Below are 17,848 nucleotides of genomic sequence, written 5' to 3'. Positions count from 1 at the left end.
CAGAGTGATGTAAACAGGTTAATACTTGTCTGGTAGATTTACACACATGAAATTCTTTCAAACAACAGAATTATTCTGTATAACTATTCTGTATAATCCATGTGTCATCATAAACTCATCTTTGCTCCAACTGATTGTATGTTGTCACTTCAAATGTAATATAGTCCAACGGGGTAACCAAGTTACTTATGTGTTTGAAATCAAGACAATATATTGTAGTGAGTGACACTTTACTTGGATACTTAAAATTCAAAATACATTTGACATGAAATCATATCTTTCAGTCTTCCACACACACAAGACAATCTGGCAAATAGCAGAAATGTGATGTAGATGCCAAAATTAACACACAGGCATACATGCATTAGTTTTAGATGACCTTCTTCCATTTCATTTTTCTTTTATACGGTATAATGTCTTGCAGAGTCAATTTAGGTGGATCTCCACCAGCACCGAGTACATGCTTTGGTTGTTTTTGAGCATATCTATATTCTGCTTCTGGTCGCATGTCTGGGACAAACTTCTTCATGTGTTCAGGTACTTGCTTTGACTGATTAATTAGTTGTTGATCACGGTTAGACCAGAATGGCCCTGCAGCAAAGTGACGGTCATGATACATCTCCCAAGGATCGTCTTCTGGTAGGTAGTAGCGGCGTTCTTTCCAGTAGGGATGTACCATTCTGTCCAGTAGCTTGGACTGGTATTTATTTGTAAGGACGTGCCATGTATGCCGCTTCTTTCTTGCTGGAGACTTCTTAAATTGTTTCTTCTTGTATCCTGCAAATCTTCTTACCCACAAACCACTGAAAAAGTGACAGAATTCCATCTAACTTAGAAGATATTTTGTAATAATTGTCAGACACAAATAACACAATGGTAGATGAACTATTTGGCAGCTAACTCGCACAACTGAAACTATTATTGCAACGTGTTGATATAAGCTATCACTAGATGTTGATTTACCGGTAATGTGTACACTTGTCGTTTAGTGGAGTCTCTCATAACAAATTTTCTCAAATGGCAGCACATTCAACCTTGTTCAGTGTTTACACTATCTTGTGTACAGGGTCATTTTATCTCCAACACCAAGGAACTACTTTCATCATTTATATACTCTACCACATTCAGCAACTGAACAATAGTTTTAGTTTACCATAGAATGGTGTATACACAACACAACCCAATCTTACATTTCAAATTTTATTTTTAGTTCAAACTGTTATGTCTATGTCTGATGTTACTATATCTTTTTTCACTTACTTTGACACTGACCAACATCAATTCAGTAGACACTTAGCTTCCTATCCAAACTAATTTTGCAAACATGATATTTTACTTTAACCTTCAATTATGCTGATTAAAAACATATCTTGAACAGTTCCAGCTTGCAAGCTTATCAAAACCATAAGAGTATAACTTACTTGTGCAGCCTATAGAATCTCTTGGTAACAGATTTGGTAGTTTTTATTTTACATTTATTTTTGCTCCATGAGATTCGAGATCTGGTGATCTGAATTACTGGTAGAGAGGTGTTTGTGAGTAATCTGCAATAAACAAAAGAAAATCAAAGAATAACGTTAGGCAGTATAGCCAAGTTGATGGTCATCTACATCTGAATGATGGGGTGATTAATATTGATCTGCATAATGTACAGACATACTTCATTATATTGTCTATTCTATATGTTACTGATAAGACCAATTTTATGAAAACCTGATGTATTGGGTCAGCTAGTTGTTCGATTTGATCTAATTACTTTCATTTTTGTTGAAGCATTCTTTGCATTGTATGGTTACATTTTCGCCTTGATTGCTGCCCAACAATAATCAAGATGAAAATGTAAACATGTATAAAAATGATTTCACAGGCTTCTGGCCCTAAAGAAAATGTTGAACATATATCAAACTTTAGAGTGAAAAAGCAAGAAGAGTTGCCTCACAGGCAGAGTTCTAAGTAATCCTGTTTTTCCCAACTAGTATTGTTTTTTGGGTACAAAACAAATACCCCTGGTACATGTACAATGTAGATAGAGAATTAAAAGGGCTTCAGATGTTTCAGTCATAGGTCTTTACATTAGTATTATCTTACTTGTATCAGTGAAGCCATAAGTTTTTCATGAGATTATTCTTTTGTTCTGAAGTAACTTAGCTCTGCCAAAGAACTGTTTTAATGCTTAAATTTTAATACTAATCCTAAGTGGATCTTTAGTACAAACCATACATCTTGGAGCTGACCACACCAAGGTCTTGGAGCTGACCACACCAAGGTCTTGGAGCCGACAACACCAAGATCTATGTACAAACTGAAGGCTTTATCCTACCTGTTTGTACAGGAGCTGTTTTGAAGCTGACTGAGTCCTCCAATATTTGAATAATGAACTACTTTGTTCATATTGATATGATAACTACGTTTTGGGAGAATGTTTATGACATCAAACTGACTACGTTGGTATCTGCTCCATAGAGGTGTAGGTTGTTGATTTCTTACAGTTGTAAATGTCCTCACAGATGATACTGATTTTAGAAGAGGTCTCATACCTGTAAAGTTGAAAGGGTTGTCAGATTTCATTCCCCATCTGGACTCGAGTTAAAACATCAAGAACTGGTTGGTGAAATTTGAAACCAATTTTTTAGTGAGCAATTACTAATCATACCCTGTTTGTTTAGTGAACTACTTAATTAAAACATAAACCCTCCACCAACGGGTCTATTAAAATCAGTCTGTCTGTGGCTCTATGCACACACAATAATCATTAACAGCCCCCCCCCCCCCCCCGGCCCCGTATCCTAGTGTGATCGCACGTCGGATAAACGATAGTTGTCACGAACTGCAACTGCATGAATGTTGGCAATTCAATGCTCTCTCTCGTGCATGGAGTTATATCACTTAAATTTCCTTTTAAAACGCATGCTAATCTAAATACTGTAACGAAATAGTACACCTGTACAGAAAGTAACGACAAACCTGAACACACTCTTCCTAAGGATGTCGCCATTTTGGATAATTCTATCACCTCACTCCAGACAAAAGTGTATGTACAAAATGTATTGGCATTTCAGTAACATCATACCAGTTGAATTTCTGACAAATTTTCTTTCTCAAATGTATTATATGAATACTAATATTATAAACGAAAGAGCTGACCTATGTTCTCTAAAAAGGCAGCACCAAAGCACACTATTTATTGAACGAGCCTAAGAAATGTGCCGGTAAGTGACCTTTGACGGGAGCAGACGTGCAGTTGCACTTAGGGAGTCTGCTACGGACTCTAGTTTAAGCAAATTTGCTATTTTCTTCGTCACTTCAAGATGTGGCGTGTGGCTAGACAGGTCCCTGGGAAAGTAAAGGTAAGATCAGAACTGCATCATCGATTATTTTATGTATAGACAATCCCAAATTGTGGGTTTCGTCGAACTGGAATTTATATGACACTGACGAGGCTGACCTTCAGTTGACACTTCGGGGGTCGTTTTAGAGGTACCGGGTTGACCCAGAACATACCTCAGAATCACTAGTGTAAATAATATTTCTTACATTAATTTAAAGCACGAGAAACATGTTTGCGTGGGTTAGACATTGTAGTGATGGCAAATCAAATCCCAAGTCATGAGACCGAAAAAATATGCCGGCCAAATGGACAGACAGATAAGATAGTATGGTTAGAGCTTGGAGGAATTATACTGACGTCAGTATAATTCCTCCAAGGTTAGAGAGAATGCAATATAATCATTTACACTAAATTACAGTGAAGTCGTGTTCGAAATCATTCAAACTATTTTGGACATCCGCTAACCCCCAGGCTCTGAATTATCCTTATCCAATTTACCATCCTAATCTGAAGGAAATTATACTGTACCATGTTTGTTTTCCTGAAAGGTACAGATTTCAGAGACGAGGGGGTACAAAAGGTAGTCTTTCCATTATCATTGAGGGGGATAGATCAAACTTATAACCTGTCAAGGAAAAAACTTTGGGGTTTTCAAGCTTTGGGGTCATCATTTTTAAATGCTTTGAGGTCATCATTTTTAAATTTATGGGACATACATGAAGTCTTGGGGGGGGGGGATAAAACAAAAGTGAAGAAAAAAACACACTTTTAGTAGTTTGGTATGGTTTGTTAGTGAATGCAAGCTTTTGGTAATTTACTATGAAGAGTGACAAATGAAGGTATTCAAAGAAAATCTTTCCAAATAGAAGACCATGCTGTACATAATTTCATTAGCAAGATGAAAATTGATTATCTCTAGTTATTTGCCTTTGCTTTTCTGTTTTCAAATTGTATGCATTTTCTTCTGCTCTGTCTTTGCTCCAATGGACAGACCACAGGAAGGGTCCAAAGATGTCTATTATGTACAAAACCTGAAGGAGCTGCTCCAAAAGTGACACCAATCACTCCACCACCACCTCCGCCACCAGTCAAAAAGTGGGTAGAATTGTCATATTACAGTTCTGAAATTATGTGAACTAATGATGAATATTAATAGTGAATAAAAGACTTTCAAAGACAGCATACTGGTATTATATGATGAACAGGCTCAGGACAAAAGAAATAAATGATTATATTAATTCAGGTGTACACATATAGTATTTCTCATATATTTGTCAATATTCATTCTCTGGAAATAAACATCTGTGAGTAATGACACAAATCTATGACAGCTTTGTTGCATATGTTCTTCCTAAGCAAAACTCCAGTACATAGTTCAAGACTTAGGTAGTCTTGTGGTATCATGTATAGAGTAAAAGTTCAGTATTTTTTAAAAGTGAAACTGTACTCGCATCTTGCATAGTACTGTACTATATTTTAAGTTTTGCCATTTTTACAAAATAACATTCTGACAGTAATAACCCTTATTGTATTTCAGATCAAGGGGATTTTTGAAGATTCTTGGTGGCACTTTCTTAGTAGCTGGAGGGGCAATAGTTGGAAGTTTTGCGTATGCTTACGTAGACCCAGAATTCAGAAAACAAGTTGAGAGCAATTGGCCTTTCCTTGTCCCTATCATTGACCAAGTACTTGATGACAACAAAAATGGTGGAGAGAAAAAAGATCTTTTAAAGAGGTACGATTTTTAGCTTTCCAAGATTTACAGTTCAATCTGTTTATGATATGATCTGTTGTTTTGTTTGTCTCATAGCAAAGCCAGATTAGTCTTACTGGAATTAGATGAATAAAGTGGGGAGCAGAGCATAATTAATGTTGAAACAGTTTTGACTCAACTTGACTACAATGTAGTTCAGAAGAACCATTTTTCATAGGCCTTCATGGATAATCATTTGTGTTCTTCTGTACACGTATGCCTTTATAGTTTTGAAAATATCTGAATGTTTAGCATATTCTGAAAGAAGACAATCACAATGCAAATACAAATTTATGTATGTTTCCCTCTTTAGTCTTATATGAAAGAAAATAATTCTCTGAGCACTCTTTTCAAAAACCGTAATAAACTATTGTTTTACAGGCTTTTACTAAATTATTTAGAATAAAATAATAAATAGAATAATTTTATTGTTGGTTTTCAGTATAAAAGGATATTTGCCATCAATGCCCTCATTACCAACGAAGGCACCAGCAATACCCTTTATAACTGATACTCCAAAAGAAGAAGTAAAAACAGAGACAAAAAGTTTAATGCCAAAACCATCACCTACTGCACCACCAACTCCTAAGGTAAGTCAAATTTCTCTATTTTACTCATAGTTTGGTTCATCCTCATTATTTTATTACAAGTTGGAAGAATCAATAGGTTTCATGACAATATGGTGGATTGTATGCAAAAATCTAGCCTTGACATCTCCAGGGCCTAGTGTAGTTTTCAGGTGAGTGGGTTCAGGGATGGCATCAGTAAAGCCCTGTGGGTGTTACATGATATCAAGAGATTTTGCAAAAACATGAAATTTTCCTTTTTATTTGAAAATGTATCAATATCAGAAATTTTTAGGAAAAATTCTATAAAAACCAAACCATGCCATTCTAAGTCATCACTTGTACTACCCATTCAGGAAGAACCAGTCAAAGAGAAAAAAACTGAAGTCAAGAAAAAAGAACCACCTCCAGCAAAGAAATCTGAACCAGCACCAGTACCAGTAAAAGAAGATAAGAAAGCTAAAAAGGAGAGAGAAGCCAGAGAAGCCAGAGAGAAGGAAGAGAAAGCTGCAAAGGAACTAGAAGCCAAGATGATTGAACTAGAAATAGAGGAGGCAGCAGAAGAAGCTGGTATGTAGTACCGTACTATTAGTAGTTTTATTGTTTTATGATTGTGAGTGTGATGTACTCATCAGGTACTCTAGAGTATTTACCTGAGTGCTTATAATGTTTTATGCGGCCATATTTTCATGAGCAAAGTGAGTATAATAATGGAGGAAACATTTCAAGAATGAGTGCAAATACCACAACTACAAATGTATGGGACACTTGTGCACTAATTTGCTTTGTGTGCAGTGCTTGGTTTTTGCACCGCAGTGAAAATACCAATAGTAGTACCTATGTGTGCACACCAATACAAGTCTTCATTGGTAGGTAACCAGGAAATGTAGGCAATACACTTTGTGATATACATATTCACAAATTTGTCATTGATTAATGAGTATATCTTTGTCATTCCAACTTTTTCTCATACACAATTAAATGCGCTCTGTGGCACAACTTTGACCAACATGCCAGTGGGTATCCATCCAGTTAGAAAGTCATTATTTACTTTAGAAAGAAAAGAAACATACCCACACAATTTGAAAACGATTGACAGAAAGGAAATCCATGTAAAGGCTACCAGTAAAATGTATATGAAGTGATCTCTGAAATTCAATATTTGTTGTTGTTTTTCACACAGCTATGCAAGCAATAATAGACAATATGCTTGGTACATGTATGGGAGCAGCACAGCAAGCTATTGATACACAAAGTAAAGCTGTCCATGCCATCAAAGTACATACAGAACAACTCAAACATGCAATGGACGAGTCGGTAAGTTTTACTGTGATCAATTTAGATATGGATGGAGAATTAGGTGTTGAAAACAGTTTAAGATCAGACAGAACTAGATATAATTGACAGTTTAATATCAGACAGAACTATAGAAAAAGTTTATCCAGAATAAGTCCTCATGTAAGGCTTAAAAACATTGTGAGGTTTTGATGATGCTTAATTTTGGAATAGGTTGGGTAGGTAGTTTTTTTTGAATTTTTTTTGAATTTTTTTTTTCATGTGCGAGTGTAGTTCAGGTAGTTAAGTTTTCCGTTGTTTTCCATATAGTCACTGTGTTATTGGTTTCTTCCCATCAGATTATACAGCCATTACAGATTGGAAGAACAGTTTTATATTGTCTTTTTAAGTTGATGTCAGTTTCCACATCCACTATTTCTTTTGAGACTTCATAAATTGCACAATATTTTTTCTTCTTGAATATTTGAATAGGTAAAAAGAAAGTTAGGGTTGGCAGTGAAAAACTAGATGGGGTCGGGTAACACTGGAACCAAAGAAATTTGTTAGGCCTAATCTTATGGCTCAACCGATAAGATTACATTTTAATGAGGAACACCACTAAAGGAAATAGAGACATTTTCATAAACTTTGAGAGCATTCTGGAGAATCATTCCATGATTTTAGTTTTTACATATGTAGATGATAAAACAGCTATAAGTGTGTATGTAATGCAGAATAGCATTTGATATGGGTAGAGTTCCTGTACAGGTATTGTGTGTATGTAAAGCACTATTTCAATTTCTTTATCAGGGAAGTCCAAGTGACAAACCACAGCAATGGGAATCAGTGTCTGGTACTTTAGATGCCAAGAAAGATGCAACAGCAGTAGCAGAGATGGATCTTGTTACAGCAAAGTGAGTTTGATTTCTCTATAATGATGACATTCTTGTATTAATGTCTTAAGTTTTTTGAGATATGTGGACTGTAACTTCAAACTTTTATTTTTAGTATGACTCAGGTTTTCATCTGTAAATGATGATGATGATGATGATGATGATAAATTTTGCACTGTTTGCACTTTTTCCTTCAGAGAAGAATTTCAGAAGTTAAAGCAGACTTTGGACGAGGCCAAGGCAGTAGCTTCCAAATGCAAGTCCAAGTTTAGTAAAGGCCCTTCCCCAACTGTAGTTGGTGCTGAGGAAACACTGAATAAATTGCAGTATGATGTAGACAATGCTGTAGCAGAGGTTAGTTAACGTTCAATATTGACATGCAATATTGCCAATGTTTCAGATAGGAACATCATACCACATGGGTCAATATTACATTACCTATAAGCAGTATGAGAGAAAAAGTAATACCTTGTCAGAAATTATGATTTTGCAAGATTCTGTAGTAATTAACAATCTATCTGAACGGAAATCATTATTACAAAAGTCATACATTTCCCAGCATCTAAATGTTCACTTCATGTGATGTAATAAAATTTTTATGATAGCATAACCAATACAAGTGTGTGTGTGTGACTTTGGATTTGGATGTCATCTTACTTTCTAATATTGGGTGGATTACCATTAGATTATAATGTGCAAACACCAATATAAAGGTAGTGATATAGTGTATGGATCCAAATGTGTATTTTTGTGCCTCATAACTTTGGTAGGGTGCTTTAAAATAATTATCGGTAGTTCCCAAATAGAAACTACTACAATGGGCCTTGTCAGTGTCTGTCTGTTTGTCAAAATTTCACGCACAAAATTCAATTTCATCAGTTAGTCGCATAAGTATTAAGATGGAAGGAACTGTGTGTAGTGTGATAAGTAAATGGAGGACACTGTGTGTTATGTGATAAGTAAATGTAGGGAACTGTGTATTGTGTGATAAGTAAATGGAGGACACTGTGTGTTATGTGAAGTACATGTAGGGAACTGTGTGTTATGTGATAAGTAAATGTAGGGAACTGTGTGTTGTGTGATAAGTAAATGTAGGGAACTGTGTGTTGTGTGATAAGTAAATGTAGGGAACTGTGTGTTGTGTGATAAGTAAATGTAGGGAACTGTGTGTTATGTGATAAGTAAATGGAGGACACTGTGTGTTATGTGATAAGTAAATGTAGGGAACTGTGTGTTGTGTGATAAGTAAATGTAGGGAACTGTGTATTGTGTGATAAGTAAATGGAGGACACTGTGTGTTATGTGATAAGTAAATGTAGGGAACTGTGTGTTATGTGATAAGTAAATGTAGGGAACTGTGTGTTATGTGATAAGTAAATGTAGGGAACTGTGTATTGTGTGATAAGTAAATGTAGGGAACTGTGTGTTGTGTGATAAGTAAATGTAGGGAACTGTGTGTTATGTGATAAGTAAATGTAGGGAACTGTATGTTATGTGATAAGTAAATGTAGGGAACTGTGTATTGTGTGATAAGTAAATGTAGGGGGGAACTGTGTGTTGTGTGATAAGTAAATGTAGGGAACTGTGTGTTGTGTGATAAGTAAATGTAGGGAACTGTGTGTTGTGTGAAGTACATGTAGGGAACTGTGTGTTGTGTGAAGTACATGTAGGGAACTGTGTGTTGTGTGATAAGTAAATGGGGGGAACTGTGTTGTGTGAAGTACATGTAGGGAACTGTGTGTTGTGTGATAAGTAAATGTAGGGAACTGTGTGTTGTGTAAAGTACATGTAGGGAACTGTGTGTAGTGTGATAAGTACATGTAGGGAACTGTGTGTTATGTGATAAGTAAATGTAGGGAACTGTGTATTGTGTAAAGTACATGTAGGGAACTGTGTATTGTGTGATAAGTAAATGTAGGGAACTGTGTGTTGTGTGATAAGTAAATGTAGGGAACTGTGTTATGTGAAGTACATGTAGGGAACTGTGTGTTATGTGATAAGTAAATGTAGGGAACTGTGTGTTGTGTGATAAGTAAATGTAGGGAACTGTGTGTTGTGTAAAGTACATGTAGGGAACTGTGTGTTGTGTGATAAGTAAATGTAGGGAACTGTGTTGTGTAAAGTACATGTAGGGAACTGTGTGTTGTGTGATAAGTAAATGTAGGGAACTGTGTGTTGTGTGATAAGTAAATGTAGGGAACTGTGTGTTGTGTGAAGTACATGTAGGGAACTGTGTGTTGTGTGATAAGTAAATGGAGGGAACTGTGTGTTGTGTGATAAGTAAATGTAGGGAACTGTGTGTTGTGTGAAGTACATGTAGGGAACTGTGTGTTGTGTGATAAGTAAATGGAGGGAACTGTGTGTTGTGTGATAAGTAAATGGAGGGAACTGTGTGTTGTGTGATAAGTAAATGGAGGGAACTGTGTGTTGTGTGAAAACTATATTATTGATTGATTGATATTTACAGGTTCAGTCAGCCATGGGTGAATTCAAGATTATGAGAGAATACCATGACTTGGTTGAGAAAGGAAAGCAACAATTCAAGAAGGAACTTGAAAGTATTATGCCTGAAGTTAAGTTGGGTAAAAGAGGTAAGATTTGAAAATACTGTATGTGTCTATTTTGTTTTAACTCTTAAAAACACCATCCCACTTGTCCAAGTGATTTCTCAAGTAGTATTGCCGAAGTACGTTGTTCAACATGGTACTTATCAAACATCAACTTCCCTCCTGGTGGTGACCCATTTCTCTGGTAGTATTGCCAAAGGACAGTGACACTGTTCATTATGGTAATTGTAAATGTTGTCAACAAGCAATGTTTAGTATGTGTTTTCAATGTCTTCTAAAATGTAATGTGTTTGTTACATGCAGGTAAGAAACTAACTGAGGATGAGTTGAATTCACTGATTGGACATGCACACCGCAGAATAGAACAACTTCAAAAACAACTTGCTGAGCAACAAGCTTTGGAACAAAAACGAATCAGTGTTTCATTAGAAAAACAGAGAGAGGACGATAGACGGGAAGCTGAGTCCAAAATTTCACGGGAATTGCAGAGACAGGCGAGAGAATTCTCAGTCAAACAACAAAGAATGGTAGGTCAAGTTAAAAAGAGTGCATAGGGCTGATATTCGTTTCTTTTTTCAATAAACATTTTTAAATAGAGAATGTGACTGCTGTCACTTAGTTTCACCAAGCTTAGACTAGACAGACACAAACTAAAATTATTATATTGTGATATGAAGTTGGTTACATAAACAGGTGATAGGAATGCCTTGGTGATGTTGATGTAATCATTTCATCATCAAGGCAGTGTAAACTTTGGCAGTGACTCATCCCTGTACACTTGTCTGGGCTTCCTCTAGCAAATTAAAACAATAAGGTATTTAAGAAGCTAATCTCAAAAGTTTTCACTACTTACAGTTAGTATTAGCCATTACTTTGGGCTTTGGTTAAATACAGTGATGTGGGATATTTAGGTGGGGGGGGGGGGGGGGGGGACAAAAGTTTTCACTACTTACAGTTAGCATTAGCCGTTACTTTGGGCTTTGGTTAAATACAGTGATTTAGGATATTTAGGTGTAGGGGAAAATAAAGAGATTAGAAGATGTATGTGGCCTTGGAATGGCTGTCATTATTTTAAATCATAAGGAGCACTCCACAGTAAGAGAAATTATTTTGAGACCTAAAAATCATCCTCTGCTGACACCATTTCCATACAAACTACAAACAATGTGTACATTTTAACAGTAAAAATGTGTTGTCAGTTTTTCCAAAATCAGTTTCTTTTATTCGCCAGCTACTTGTCTTGGCTGCTAGAATTCTTATTTGCATTCAGCACCTGGGTGAAAAGTTAGTGGAAAGCCTGCCGATACAAAAATAAAAATCCTGCTTGGTCTTCCCAGAGACTAAACCATGGTATGAGTACAATGTATATTAGTGCCCACTGGTACTAGTGTAGTGGTAGTCTCAGATTACTATCAACATGTCATAATTACTGGTATAGTTTTAGTTGACTGCTATCTTGTCAAAAGTGATCTTTCCCTAGTAATACTTAGACTAGCAATGTCATCATGTTGCTCATGAATATAAAATCATAAAATTAATAAGCTTAGAATTTCTTATGTAAATTTTTTACCTACTTTCCACTTATCTCTTTCGTTGGGTTATAAATCTTACCATATGTTCATTGTATAGTATAGAGAAACTAATCATTCAGTTCCTGGTACCTGTAATAGCATTTACCCTATGCTAGCAGGTCAAAATAGAACAAGATTGACTTTTCCTTAGGTACGCCTAAAGTAATGAACGTGTAGCTGGTAATGTTCTAATTCAGGTAACAGGGAATTGTCTCTTTGTTTTTTGACTGCATATAGCAGTAGCAGTATTTTGATGATGTGCCTAGCCAGTAAACAGGAATTGTCTGTTTGTTTTTTGACTGCAGATAGCAGTAGCAGTATTTTGATGATGTGACTAGCCTGTAAACGGGGAATTGTCTGTTTGTTTTTTGACTGCAGGTAGCAGTAGCAGTATTTTGATGATGTGCCTAGCCAGTAAACAGGAATTGTCTGTTTGTTTTTTGACTGCAGGTAGCAGATGTAAAGAATGACTATGAACAAGACATGAGACATCAGTTACGAAGACAAGCTGCAGCACATAGTGATCACCTCCAAGATGTGTTGAGAGTCCAGGCTGAAGAACTAGAGAAAGAGAATGAAAGAAAAGAAGCCGAAATTGTACGTTATGAGAGAGAGAGATCTAGAGTTGAACTTCATGGTTCACTGGCTAAACTACGAGGTATAGAATCAGCAATAGAGGGTAAGTACAAATTCTTATTTTTTTGCTTAAATCAAACATACGTTACGGTAATTGCATAATACATCATATTCCAGGTTATCCACATGAATCATTTTCAAAGAACATGTCATGACATGTCATGTCAGATAACCCTGAATTAATGAGATACAAGTTCCTTTATGGAGTTTAATCTCACTCATAACAGTCATTTCAAAAGACGTCCTGCGCACACCATGTTTAATTCTATTAATTTCAGGGCCAACAATAGTATTAAAGAGAAATTACAAAAAAGTCAAGACGACTGTTGACAGTCTAGCAAATACCCTGAGAGCAGTGAATATATCCTATCTTTTCAAAATATCAAAACAGGCTACTCACAAGCTTTTAAAATCCATTACTCCAATTGTTTGTGTGTGTGGTGTAAAGACTTCATTATAAATTCAAAGATATTGTATCTCCAGGTTTCACATCTATTTTATTTCATTGTACAGCGAAGACTTTCTTTGTACCTGTTATCATGAAACTTTAGGTTTGTCAAACTTGCTGACATTGTTTGTGGTAGATCATAGAAGTTACTTGGTGATGGTAACCAAAACCCATGACTTCATTTCAAATGATGTACTAATTGTACAAAACTGTTTGTGGATGTATCTCAGTGTCTATAATGGACAATTGATAGCAATGTTGCAATAATTTTATTTATTTCACAGAAAGAGCAGACTTAGAGAAACACTCACAGAAAGCACAGGAATTGTGGTTGGCATGTGAAAGTCTGAAGAGGACGATTGCATATGGTAAGCAAAGAACTTGTGGGTAGTATTTGCAAGAAATTTTCAAAATTCATATTTTTACTTTCTACCCGTCTAAATGAAACTATGATTTATAAAATGTTAAATTCACAATAATTGTGTCCACATACCTGAGGAGTTAAATAACCATGCTACCACAACCAACCATATACAGTGTACTGTATTATACCAGTAGTATTGTGTCTATTTTCAGGCAATGAAGGTGCTTATTTTGATGAAGACAAACTAAAACCACTATCCAGTGAAATTAGTGCTGTGAAAGAAGCCGGAGAGACTTTCCCAGTCATCAATGGACTTATTGATGCTATGCCAGAAGAGGCCATAAAGAGGGGAGTTGTAACAGAAGAAATACTTACATCAAGATGGAAGCACATCAAAAAACTATGTAAAAGGGTTGCTATGGTAGATGAAGTAGGAAGTAGTTTATTTCAGTACTTTCTGTCATACTTCCAGTCCTTTCTAATCATTGATACACCACCACCAAGTGATGCACAAATAGATCCATCAAGTTTAGATACATTTAAGTTACTAGCATTTGCAGATTACCATATAAGGCAAGGAGATTTAGATCAGGCTGTACGGTATGTAAATCAACTCCAAGGCATGCCAAGGAAGGTAGCAGATGATTGGCTGAAGGAAGCTGTGTTGCTGTTGGAAACCAGCCAGGTAGCCAATATGCTTTCAGCAACAGCATCAGCTGCAGGTCTTGGTGCTCTATGTATTTAGATGTGAATTTTTGCAAAAGTTCAGGACCAAGACTCTGAAATAACAAATGTCATTCTAACCACTCAAGACTTTGAGGACACACTGTTCAAAAATATAAACTTGGATTTGCTTTCAACTTTCTTCAATCTGTTTAGGGGAAAAGGGCGTTCTGTTGTCAGTTGAGTTGTTTTACAGGTTTTTGGTTTCTGTGATACTTTTCCTGTTCACCTTTGACAATGATCATTTGTAGTTTCAATTTCTAACATTTTAGCTTAAGTTAAATGGTCCCAGCTCACTTTCTCATGTAAGCAAACAAGTGCAGCCATATCACAATTATGTGTACTTCTTTTTGGCGATTGTTTCTTTTCAGATCAGTATACATGTTTTATTTGAAATGCTGCAAAATGTTATGAAATGACAACCATGTACAAATTTCTTAATTCTAGAGTTGTAAGACTTAAAACATGAAAACTTTGTTAAAAAATTATATGCTAAATTTGGAATGTTGAAAAATCCAAAACTCTTGCCTGTATTAAATGCAGGTTTAATGTATAATAAAGGGCAAAGTTGAAACAGAATGTTAATGGTTTGTTTGTGTTATGTGTGTCAACTGTTGTGTCAGTGCCTGTAAATCATACACATGTGAACAAATATGTAGATGGTAGGTTTACTTGTTGAAGCTGTGACTGCTCAACTATGCTCTACATCCCTGATTGTTAATTTAGCTACACCTGCAAAGGCCATGACTAAACAAGTCTTCATAGAAGACACAACCCTCCCTCCCACATTGCTTTATTTATGTGACTAATTCATACGATCAGTGTTCTCGCTAAGGCTTATTTGCACAAGGTCTCTGTCTGCTCTCGCAGTCAAATTTCATGTTTTGCGCAACCTTATATCCAAGCATCAAGAATGAAACAGAAAATATATACAAATAAAGTATGATTATGATTAAGCAAAATGTTGTCATAGAGTTTTATTTCTCTCTATTCTGTATCCAAGAGCAGGTAAAAAGTGTTCACTTCATATTGCAAATAAGTATAGTTTTGCTTCAGGCCTATGGCCGAAAGGGGGATACCCCATTCCAAACCATTCCATGCGGCCCCACAAGTGCAGCTGCCGTGTCACCCTTTCCATTTTATATCCTTCTCCTTAAGTTGCTCAGTCTCAAAAAAACTTAGCGGGAACACTGCATATGATGGATTTATTTTTTCTAACTTTTAATTATCGAAATGTCATCACGTGAGATTTTGAATGTAGTAGTGCACAGACATATTGGAAAATTTACTTTACATTTATTTCTCAACATGATTTTATAAAGTCTTTCAAATAACTACGGACTACAATCTATTAAACAATAGAAAAGAGTACAATGGTCTCAAGAATACAACACAGTGGCAGTGATGTACTAATACTTTATACTATTCTACTAAACAATAAAAAATAGTATCTCAGACCACTAAATAATGGTTTGGTGGTCTGATAGTATGAAACTTAAAGTCCAAGGAAAGCAACACAGTGGCAGTGATGTGCTGGTTTGGCAGTGTTCACAAAAAATCAAAATAGCTCGTATTGCACAAGTCTCTCAAAACATGAGGTATACCTCTTTGAAATAAGTCATAAACTTTTGATGTTAACTTTGTTCAAGAAATATACGTTCTTGGTTCAAATTGAGAAAAAAAATGACAGATCACCAAACATTTTCAAAATGGAGAACAAAATAATAACAAAATGTAGCCATGTTATTCTTAGAAATGGCCATTTAACAGCTCTTTACTCCATATTTGAAAACAAGATGATTAAACAACCAAAGTTCTTTGATGATTTCAAAAAAGCCAGGAACAAGCTTTCATCTGACAAAGTTTGGCGTGATTCAAACTTCTTTGAATATCAGAGAAACTGGTATTTGAGTTCTTCATTATTAACTGTAAAAGATAATGTCAAATAACTCAAACTGTATACTATATCTACAAATGTTGTGTGTGTGTGTGTCACAATCTTCTAAATGGAAATTTGGTTGAGTTGAAAAGGATAAACTACAAACAAAAAAGGAGTGTCAAATTAGTATTGTATCTACTTCACAATATCATTAAAAAAAAATATCCTCTTCATGCTTGTTTGATTCTGTATTTAGATATTTAGTACATGCAGCTCAAAATCTGGTGTTTGAAGTTTGTCAGTAATAATCTGACACCCCATCCCATCCCGCGTCAGATCTCGCACCCCCACCCCCATCTCACCCCAAATTAGATATGACACCTCATCTATCTCACCCAAAATAAGACTGAACACCTGGCCCCATCTCACCCAAAGTCAGATGTAACACTCCATTCCAAAGGTCAAAGCAATCAAAATATCACGTATATATTTCAAATATCACTTACTAATTTCAACGTACAAGAATGCCTGTCAAAATTGGACAAAGTATCAAAAAAATATGTCTACAATAGCACCTATAAGATGGGAAAAATGACTCAGTCAGTCAGTAAAAAATTTGTACTCTTGTATAAATCATTAATATCACAGTTGTCAGGCTTTGAATGAAATGAAAGTCAAATTAAAGTTCGGTAGAATCAGAAGTGAGTATACTGTTTTACCCTGTGTTTTTATATTAATTGCCTATCTACCCTGTACAGAAGATGGCAACAAAAGAGCAGTGTACACATGTCTGTGCCTATCTATCCTGTACAGAAGATGGTGACAAAAGAGCAGTGTACACATGTCTGTGCCTATCTATCCTGTACAGAAGATGGCGACAAAAGAGCAGTGTACACATCTCTGTGCCTATCTATCCTGTACAGAAGATGGTGACAAAAGAGCAGAGTACACATGTCTGTGCCTATCTATCCTGTACAGAAGATGGCGACAAAAGAGCAGTGTACACATGTCTGTGCCTATCTATCCTGTACAGAAGATGGCGACAAAAGAGCAGAGTACACATGTCTGTGCCTATCTATCCTGTACAGAAGATGGCGACAAAAGAGCAGTGTACACATGTCTGTGCCTATCTATCCTGTATAGAAGATGGCGACAAAAGAGCAGTGTACACATGTCTGTGCCTATCTATCCTGTACAGAAGATGGCGACAAAAGAGCAGTGTACACATGTCTGTGCCTATCTATCCTGTATAGAAGATGGCGACAAAAGAGCAGTGTACACATGTCTGTGCCTATCTACCCTGTACAGAAGATGGCGACAAAAGAGCAGTGTACACATGTCTGTGCCTATCTATCCTGTATAGAAGATGGCGACAAAAGAGCAGTGTACACATGTCTGTGCCTATCTACCCTGTACAGAAGATGGCGACAAAAGAGCAGTGTACACATCTCTGTGCCTATCTACCCTGTACAGAAGATGGCGACAAAAGAGCAGAGTACACATGTCTGTGCCTATCTACCCTGTACAGAAGATGGCGACAAAAGAGCAGTGTACACATGTCTGTGCCTATCTATCCTGTACAGAAGATGGCGACAAAAGAGCAGTGTACACATGTCTGTGCCTATCTATCCTGTATAGAAGATGGCGACAAAAGAGCAGTGTACACATGTCTGTGCCTATCTACCCTGTACAGAAGATGGCGACAAAAGAGCAGTGTACACATCTCTGTGCCTATCTACCCTGTACAGAAGATGGCGACAAAAGAGCAGAGTACACATGTCTGTGCCTATCTACCCTGTACAGAAGATGGCGACAAAAGAGCAGTGTACACATGTCTGTGCCTAT

The 17,848-nt window shown here is 36.3% G+C and overlaps 2 protein-coding genes across 2 annotated transcripts; one reads left to right on the top strand and one right to left on the bottom strand.

Moving 5' to 3' along the window:
- Positions 1–34: 34 nt before the first annotated feature.
- Positions 35–2,995, bottom strand: LOC144446368 (uncharacterized). The gene is made up of 4 exons (XM_078136115.1): positions 2,965–2,995; positions 2,321–2,537; positions 1,422–1,544; positions 35–803 (listed from the first exon to the last, which is right to left on the bottom strand). The coding sequence occupies exons 1-4, from the start codon at positions 2,993–2,995 to the stop codon at positions 371–373; spliced, it is 804 nt and encodes a 267-aa protein (XP_077992241.1). The 3' UTR covers positions 35–370.
- A 229-nt stretch (positions 2,996–3,224) lies between these two features.
- Positions 3,225–14,683, top strand: LOC144446102 (MICOS complex subunit MIC60-like). Its single transcript, XM_078135809.1, has 13 exons — positions 3,225–3,347; positions 4,320–4,423; positions 4,866–5,063; positions 5,524–5,671; positions 6,004–6,217; positions 6,831–6,964; positions 7,733–7,836; positions 8,013–8,169; positions 10,283–10,406; positions 10,686–10,913; positions 12,408–12,632; positions 13,322–13,405; positions 13,614–14,683. Exons 1-13 carry the CDS (start codon positions 3,309–3,311, stop codon positions 14,144–14,146), a joined length of 2,292 nt encoding a protein of 763 aa, XP_077991935.1. The 5' UTR covers positions 3,225–3,308; the 3' UTR covers positions 14,147–14,683.
- The last annotated feature ends 3,165 nt before the right edge of the window (positions 14,684–17,848 follow it).

Source organism: Glandiceps talaboti, chromosome 15, assembly GCF_964340395.1.
Source record: "Glandiceps talaboti chromosome 15, keGlaTala1.1, whole genome shotgun sequence".
In the NCBI taxonomy this organism is placed as follows: Eukaryota; Metazoa; Hemichordata; class Enteropneusta; family Spengelidae; genus Glandiceps; species Glandiceps talaboti.
This window is presented reverse-complemented; position numbering and strand designations above follow the sequence as displayed.

Excerpts from the sequence above, each read along its gene's own strand:
- LOC144446368 (XM_078136115.1), bottom strand. The coding sequence starts at position 2,995 with ATGGCGACATCCTTAGGAAGAGTGTGTTCAG. Across the intron at positions 1,545-2,320 it reads AACAGCTCCTGTACAAACAG|ATTACTCACAAACACCTCTC; the intron begins GTAGGATAAAGC and ends TGTTTATTGCAG. Across the intron at positions 804-1,421 it reads AGATTCTATAGGCTGCACAA|TGGTTTGTGGGTAAGAAGAT; the intron begins GTAAGTTATACT and ends TCACTTTTTCAG.
- LOC144446102 (XM_078135809.1), top strand. The coding sequence starts at position 3,309 with ATGTGGCGTGTGGCTAGACAGGTCCCTGGGAAAGTAAAG. Across the intron at positions 3,348-4,319 it reads AGGTCCCTGGGAAAGTAAAG|ACCACAGGAAGGGTCCAAAG; the intron begins GTAAGATCAGAA and ends TCCAATGGACAG. Across the intron at positions 7,837-8,012 it reads ATGGATCTTGTTACAGCAAA|AGAAGAATTTCAGAAGTTAA; the intron begins GTGAGTTTGATT and ends TTTTTCCTTCAG.